At 39.3% G+C, this 8,657-nt stretch overlaps 1 protein-coding gene across 1 annotated transcript; it reads left to right on the top strand.

Moving 5' to 3' along the window:
- The first annotated feature begins 2,007 nt into the window (after positions 1 to 2,007).
- On the top strand, positions 2,008 to 6,155 carry cltrn (collectrin, amino acid transport regulator). Its single transcript, XM_084355653.1, has 6 exons — positions 2,008 to 2,155; positions 2,499 to 2,560; positions 2,802 to 2,887; positions 3,041 to 3,157; positions 4,648 to 4,842; positions 4,934 to 6,155. The coding sequence occupies exons 1-6, from the start codon at positions 2,089 to 2,091 to the stop codon at positions 5,064 to 5,066; spliced, it is 660 nt and encodes a 219-aa protein (XP_084211779.1). The 5' UTR covers positions 2,008 to 2,088; the 3' UTR covers positions 5,067 to 6,155.
- Positions 6,156 to 8,657: the final 2,502 nt, after the last annotated feature.

Raw genomic sequence — 8,657 nt, forward strand, 5'->3', positions numbered from 1 at the left:
GAGGATTTGATTGTCTGCCCGTCATTCAAGACCCGGTCAACGCTGATAACCATGTTCAGGAGAGGAGAGGAAGCAAATAAAGTACAACCAGTCATGAAAATCAAAACCTGGGCCACTAATTAAAGGAAAATTGCTATTCAGTCTGACCTATGTGCTGATTTTGGTGCATACCTTCAATATCCTTTGGTCTGTTTACCAATTTGGTCATTTGCCCTTCAAGGAATGCAGCTGCTGATCTTATCTCGTCTAATCAGCTGATGTGGTCGGATGATTCACTGTTTTCCAGTCAGTTTGGCTTCATTCAATCCGTGAAAGCCGTTTGAACATTTAATAGCTCTGTTGCAGATATCCGTAATTCAATTCTTCCCAGTCAAAAGGAACATTTCAGATATCCACAAGAAGATTTTCAATTCCAGATATCCATAATTTAATACTGAATGTACATAAATCCGTTGGGACTAGTAAAAATGTCGCTACAGATATCCTGGATTGGTATTCTGACTTGTAAAAGTTGATTGCAGACGTCCGAGATGGGAGTTTTTCCCACACAAATGTTCGAGACTGTCAAAATGACATAAAAACTTTAAAGATTGTGCTCTACGTATACGTTTTATTAGTCGTTTGACCTTACAAAGTGATAAGAAAACAACAAACATCTACTCAGTTGTTTGTTTATTTGTCACTTTCTCATTCAGTTAAATGAAAGTTTCTGAAAACGAAAAAATATTCTGCTGTCTCAACATAAAACTGACACTATTTTCTGTGCGTTAACCTACTGATTATTTTCTAGTACACATGATTCAATAAAAATGAGTCAAAGCAACAACATTCAAAAGTGACATTGTTTATCCTATAGGAAGAATATCACTGTGGAAACCTGAAATGCTCCTTTTGACTGGGAAAAACTAAATTACGGCAGTATTGAATATACATCAAGTCTAGCTATTAAATGTTAAAAGGGTCATTTATTCTTTTTAAGGATTTTCAGATAGTTTAAATTTAGTTTCGACCAGTCCAGGTTGTAGATATCTAACCCTCTAAAGACCATTTGTACTAAAATGTAAGAACCGACCACTGTGCAGCTAGTGGTTCTGGACTGGGAGTTCAGTTCAGAGAACCAGGGGAGTGTTGGGTCTGGGTTACCTAAGTAGGCTTTATATCAGGGGTTAACTTGATTGCAATAACATAAATATCATGACCATTAATTAATGTTTTAGCCAATTAGATCCATCTCAGTGTATCTTATTGTTTTAATCCAATTATTTTTTTAATAATCTGTTCCTGTTGGTTTTATATTCACTGATGTTTAGTAGTTTAAGCAGTTGATAACTTTATAATGTACCTCAAATCATGAAATTAAACAAATTGAGCCCTCTAAAATGTCATATATCAGCTTTAAATCACTCGAAAACGACAGGTCTGACTTATATTTCCCCTGAATTCAGTATGCTATTGAAAGAAAACTCCCTGTTGCAAAGATATGAAGTTTATATCTTTGCAACACAACACACAGACGTCATAATGTCAGAACTGTTTCGCTATTTCTTCTATATATTCTGGTGATAATTAAATATTTTTAATGTTTTTAACCAAAGTTGTCACACAGTGCTGCTTTAATGTGGATATAATAAATGACCGTTCTGAACAGTGAGAACAGTTTTGGAGGAACGCTGTAATGACTACTTAAAATGTAATAACAAGCAGGAGCGTGGTTCTCGCCCTGTTGTTTCTTACTTGATATAAAGGTGCCAGGCACGCTGTACTGTGCTGAGTAAACAGAAGCAGACTGAGGCGTTGTGGTCTGCCTCTCTCACATTAGCAAACCTATCCTGCTCCCTGGAAGCTTGAACAAACAGTGGGACTTTCACTGTAGCACACACTTTACTGTTTCCATGCTGAGGGCCCACCTGACATCTTTTTTTTTTTTTTTTTCACAAAAGAGGATGGTCTAGGAGTCAGGCGTGTCCTGGCTTAACCATTAAACTCAGAGGTGCATCCAGTGGTGTTCCTGCTGACTTCCTCAAATCACTGATCACTGCAGGTTCCTCTTGGATTTGTCATCATTTTGCTTCCTGCTCTGTGGGGGAAATGTTGGGAAAGATCTTCTTCCTGCTCTGGTTATCATCTGCTTCGGCAGAAGACCTCTGTTCAGAAGGTAAGTGACCATATGTTATACCTTTAAAATGTGAAAACCCTGTGGTTGAATACTATTTCTACTGAGATACTGTCAGCAAACACAGGCATTGTGTTTGTGGAGTCTGGTTCGAGCTCTCAAGCGAGGAATGCAGCTTCTAATCTGACAAAGTCGGATTAGAAGCATAACTCAAATGTTTGCCTCGTAACAATGACCTCCGTTTGACATCAACAGCCGTTCTGAATAACATGCTGGCCCAAATGCGATGATTTCTAACCGTATGGGGGAAATAACTGAAGAAACTCAACATGAAACGCTGTTAAATCCTTAATGCAGTGAATTTAAATATGTTTTATCTGTGTAGATGCTCCTCCAGAGGCCTACTATGTGCGACTCAGCATCAAAACTGCTCTGGGAGATGAAGCTGTACGTATATCTTCACCAAACCATCAGATCATGAATAAACTGAAGTCTTATCCGTCGTGTGATGTTCTGATACTGTAACTTACATATAGTGTGCTGAGTGTTCTTGCCTGGAGCTAATCTTTAATATGCTGAATATTGTGCGACTGCTTGCTACGAGGACAAGGTCCATCTGGTGATCAATTAACCTTAAAAGCCATTTTTTTTTCTGAAAACTACACACGATCTCTGCTTGTTATTGCAGTACGTCTGGAATGATAATGAAATGTTCCTTTTCCAAGCGACTCTGGCCTTCGCCATGAGGAGTGAGTTCAGCGGCCAGGAATATAAGTAAGAACCCTTCTGTGTGTGTTTATAGAAGAGGCCCAACAGCTATAAAACTATAACATGATCTGTTTTTACCGTAATGCGAGCAGTGACTCATGGTTTATGAACGTGGTTGTGAAACTGACTCGTCTTTATTGTCTTGTGGAACTTCACCAGCGTGTCAAACATCATCGTCTGTGATGAGACTCCCAGAGTGTCGTTCTGGTTCGTGGTGACGTCACTGGAGGACCCTTCGCGCCTTGTTGCTAAAGGAAACGTGGCGCAGGCTGTAAGGTAACCACACGACACAGTGAGACTGCAGCTCCTTCTTAAAATCCCCGTATTTTATTTCTCCTCATGAGGTCAGAGGTCACATTCAGCTCTGATGTTTAGAGTCCATGTTTTATTTTTCATTTATCTGGTTTTGATGCAATTGGTGTATATAGATATGATGCTTTTTTGTTTTTCCACCCTTTCCTTCAGTGTTTTATATTCTTGTGCATGTAAAAGATCTCCAACCAACAGAAGCTCGTCTCTCCTGCAGAAAACACTGAACCTGAAACGCTTCGTCAGTAGTCTCACCTTGAATTCTGTGACTTTGTGACATCACACTACGTCACCATGTCACACAGTTACATCATTTATTCCTAGTGGCGAGTTTGGCACGTAAGAATTGATTTAGAGCGGCTGCACTGTTGTTGTACTGTAAGTGGTGCTGGCTCAGGCATGCGTGAGCCGACCAATCAGAGCATTTATTCTGCGTGGCGTGAGAAAACGCACTGAAGATCTATTAGAAATAGCATCATTGCTGTTTGTGGTTGTGTTTTAACATAGGGCTGTTTATTTGTCAGAGATCAGTGGACACACATGCACACACTGAAGCTGAAACGCGCTTCCCCGCTCATCGGGGAACACGTAACAGGACAAATGTTATAAAGTCATAAGGTTATTGTAGAGATCAGCTCTATGTGAGATCAGATTTGGGTCATATTTATAGGTGAAGGTAAAAAACACCTACTGCTCTAATGCAGACTTTGTATCAAATAGTTTTTAAAGCAACACCATGTAAGTTTTAAAGTCATTCTGGAGAAAGAAAGTTGTTGAGTATCATTCACTAGATCGTCAAATACCAGTGCTTTGGGTTAACAGGTCAGGTTCGACGCAAAAGACCTGATTTGGGATTTGATTTTGATTTTGATTTTTGATTTGACGATCGGGCATAAGACCGGCTCACCTCACCACTCGCCCAGTGTTATCTTGGATCGACTCTAACCCTAACCCCTGCAAAGGATAAATGGATTTATAGATGACGGATGGATGGATGGAAAGACAGTCGCATAGAGTTACATATTGTTGCTTTAAAGATTTAAATGAAGGGTGTGCTGAGCTTTAAAGCAAAGATTAAAATGATGTATGGCATCTTTATTGTAACCCTCACCTACTTTTGGCAAAAAAAGGATGTTTTAATAAGAAATTAGTAATATTTGTGTCAAATAGAGACTTTCTTTTGGAAAGAGGGATATTTGGTTGCTATTGTTAGATGCCACTAAAGATGCCACATCGTTCAACTATTCGAGCACTTATAAAGATTCCTGGTCTCTTACCTTTGACGCTGGGTAGACCTGGGACATTGAGAAGTCATTGCATCTCCCGGGGTTTTGGCACAAAATAAGGGCATCTGTGGCAAATCACTGCAGCAAAATCAGACTTGTGACAGATGAATATTAAACTGAAAATAGTCATTATTCTAAAAATAATCTAAACTTTTTTTATTTTTCCAACAGAAAGTCCAGGAATCGCATCAACAGCGCCTTTCTGCTGAGTGATAAAACTCTGGAGTTCATCGGCATCACTCCCACCCTGGCAGCACCGGTCGCCCCCGACACCCCTCCATGGCTCATTGTGTTCGGGGTGGTCATGGGCGCCGTGTTTGCCGGCATCATCGTTCTGCTGGTGTTGCCCATAATCCAAAAGAAACGGTAAGCAGACGACTGTGGGTGGAGTACATTTATCAGCTTGTGCGTGTGATTACTGAGCTGAGTCAGTCCTGTCTCTGGCTTCCTGTTCTAGCAAAAAGAACCGGAAAATGGACGATGAGGACAGCGACGAAGAGACGCAGGTGAAGACGGTGGAAAATGGACCTGCAAGCGACGGCGTTTACAACATGTCGTTCTCAGATGACGACAGATTCACACAGATGTAAAATGCTTCGACAAAAAACTCTTTCATGTGTAATAAGATAATAAAACATTTCCGATTGGCCCCTCAGGGCTTCCGTAGACGTTAGACAGAAACTAGAAAATATTAAAATGGCATCATCAGAAGTAAAGCAGTAACCAGTTATTGACTGCTTATTAGAAATTAGCTGAATATTATTATTAAATAATGATGTGGTTATTTTCAGTCAATTTTGAGGTAATTATTGTGGAGCTGTAATTTCAAATTTTCACTTACCATGAACTTTGCAGACCTGTAAAATTAAACTGTAAACTTTTTTTTAAACTAAGTACAATGAGACGAAACAAGAAAAGAGACAAAGGCTCAGTCTCAGCTCAACTCGGCCAAACATGTTTATGCAGAACTGGGATTTATAGCGAAAGGATCTTGATATCAATAAGCCTTTGATACAGAGTACACATATCTAGATGTATTGGTGTATTATTCTGATGGGGAGAGATTTCTAGGCTACAGACGAGTTGCTTACTATATTTAAGCTGCATTTTTTTCCCCCCCTCCAACATTTGATTGATTCTGATGTGATCAAATGGAAACAAAAGCCCAGCGGTGATGTCTGTACTCGTCGCTTCATGTCTGCGACTGTCTCGTTTGCTGCCATCCTCTTTCTTTTCCGAGACAACAGAGAGACAGTGGAAAACCCCGGCAGTCAGTAGTAGCTGTTGTGGCAGTATCCCAAAATGAAGTGCTCCAAAATGCTTTTTTTCTTCTTTGCTTAAGCTCATTATAAGGATGGCTGCACACATTTATATGAGTAGTTATGGCATTGGTGATATGCCATTGGTGAAGGTGGAGGTTTCATGGTGACGTGTGTTAAAATGCTCTCATGAGGGTTTATCTGTACTCTGTAAAGTTTCAAGATTATATTCAGACTGCTGTGTAAGTGTGCTCAGTTTATATCTGATGTTTGACTATACTGCCTCCTGCAGGCCATTATGAGTCCGGGGGTTTAATTCTCTTAAAGAGTTTCTGCTTGCATAATGTACACACATGGAGGACGATGTGTTGTGGATCACTATCTATGCATATAACCCAATTAAAGTGTTTTCTACTGTGACACTGATGTTTTTTTTTAAACATTTTTGTTTCATGATTCCTTAAAAGAAAAGCCATCCCGACTTGCCACCCCGTGTCTTTGCATGGCGCCATTGTTTGTTTTATGTGAACAATATTTAGATGCCCAAAGAGGTAAACACTTCAAGTTATTCATGAGAATAAACGTTTAGAGGAAAGTCTGACATAATATACAGTAATTCTGCAACCTTCATGGTGGTCCTGGGAGCCACTACAGCGATAACAAACTGGTAACCGCAAGATGAGCTAATGAGGTGGGACTTTTTTCAGTATTTTAAAATGATATGACACTATTGAATTGGTACAACTCTCTTTGTTATTAATTACTAACAGTGCACACAGGATTTCAGATGCTGCACTCTAATTTAAAGCAGCTACAAGGATTTTCATTGTTGTTGATTCTGGCGACCCCTGTGGACAAAAGTGGTATTACTACCAGAGCTTCCTACGATAAAGATCTACATCTGGCTGGCGTTTGCATTTGTTTTGAAAGGAGTTACAGAAAAATACGCCACTATTGGTGATATTTAAGATTTATAACTCTAATATGACGATTATGAAACAATGTAAATTAAACTAGGTTACATGTAATCCTACAGCTAACAGATTTGGTTGCTTGGTGATGGTTATTTTGGATAATGGTCTTGTTATCCATGTAAAATTACATTAAAGTGAGACTGTTTCATCACCAGTGAAAACTCCTTTTAGTATCTTTAACCCTTAAAAGAAAAATAACGTTTACACAGAATAAAAATCAGACAATAAGAAACTGGAAAATTACTTTTTGTCATTGTAATCACAAAAATGAGGGAAAACATGACAAAATGTGAAATCCTGTTAACACAACACTGCAGCCATTCTGTATTTATAAGAGCTGCGACTGTCACTTAATATGACATGTTTGTCATTAATTCGCTGTCGTTCTGCTTTCTGAAAAGAGTAAAAGTAGGAGCTAGTTAAAAATATTGTGCTCTCCAGAGATGTAATGCTCACTCAACAAACATCCACATCTATTCTGTTGCTTGAAACTGACACCGATTGTTGTGTTTTTTCGTAGAAAAACAGTAGAAATCACTCTGGGATGAGAAAAAGTCCCGCTCCCTTCGTCAACAAGCAAACGCCTCCTCACCCTTTTCTGACACTCGTCTCTTTCACCTGTGATGTTCACACTGTCCCTTAGCTCCATATTAAGTCTTAAAATAGATGTGCAATTCAAGCGTTGTCCCACAGCAGCAAGCCTACTAAACTTTTTAAAAAACAAACTGAATCAAACTGTTCATCTCTATGAATCAACATGAACTATGGTCTATATCTAAATACATTTTTAAGATGATTTCTGTTGTGCTTTTTGGACCAACATTTACAGCTGCTGTGTTGTTTTTATTACCATTTACAGCTGAGGCAAAGCTGCAGTTTATCTGTTGAGCTGTAGGTGGCACCATCGTACTGTCAGCCGCTGTTGGCTGGACAGGCGCTGCTGTCCTCCACTTCACAGCACTCTTCTTGGCAGTCTTTAAAGTGTGTAAATGGCAATACGCCTTTTAGGACATTTGAATTTCAAACATATTTTAATTTTCTGTTATTCTATTTCGGTCTAACTTTTTTTTTTGAAGTGGTAATATTCTCACACTCTTAACTTGCTTCTATATTTAGTTCATTGTTAAATTAAATCTGTTCCAGATCTCTAGGTGAGGACATGTCTCGCGTCTCATGTCTTAATCACTTGATATTTCTGGATTATGCTGGATACGCACTGCGTGCCGACAATATGCAGCGCGGCGATGACTAGTTATCATTTGGCACTTCGTGTAATATCCCCCTCCTTTTTCCTCTGCATTTCATTCTCTTGCCTGAGGAGTCCCGTCTCTTTTTTACACCTCATTTTTCTTGTCAGGACGCCAAAGATTTTCTGTCAAATTTAGTTTCGAAGGCATCGCACTCTTATTAGAGCGGTGGCTGATTAACACCTGAAATCCCACTGAAGAGGCGGACAAAAAGTGAGAATAATTGCAGGAAGTCAAACGCATTTTATCATATTATTGAAAGTAATGTTGTTAAAACTAATCCTGATATCTTCTGAATAATAAATGAACTTTGAAATAGCTTAAGAAATGAGTCACTGTCGAGTGACAGATTGCCTGAATGACACGTCCTTAAAATACTGATTTCTTTTGCGGCTGCCTCTGTGTTCTGGGCTCGTCACGAGAACAATGCCTGTGTGTACTGCATCGCATAATGGCTTTTGCCTAATTTTGTCTCTTTAAAACGTGGGAGATAAATAAGCCTTTGGAGATAATTCCAGACGAGCAGACGCAAACACAATAGTGAATTATAAATAATCTTGTGTGGGTGAAATTACGGGGAGCACTGTATATTGTAAGGCTGCAACAGTTTAATAACCGAACATCAGATGCTTAATTTCCTGTGTGGATTCCATTAAGTAGTCCCCACCCGCTCCCAAAAGACTGTCCACTCTGGAGCAATA

Source organism: Pagrus pagrus (genome assembly GCF_965226575.1).
Source record: "Pagrus pagrus genome assembly, chromosome: 6".
NCBI lineage: Eukaryota > Metazoa > Chordata > Actinopteri > Spariformes > Sparidae > Pagrus > Pagrus pagrus.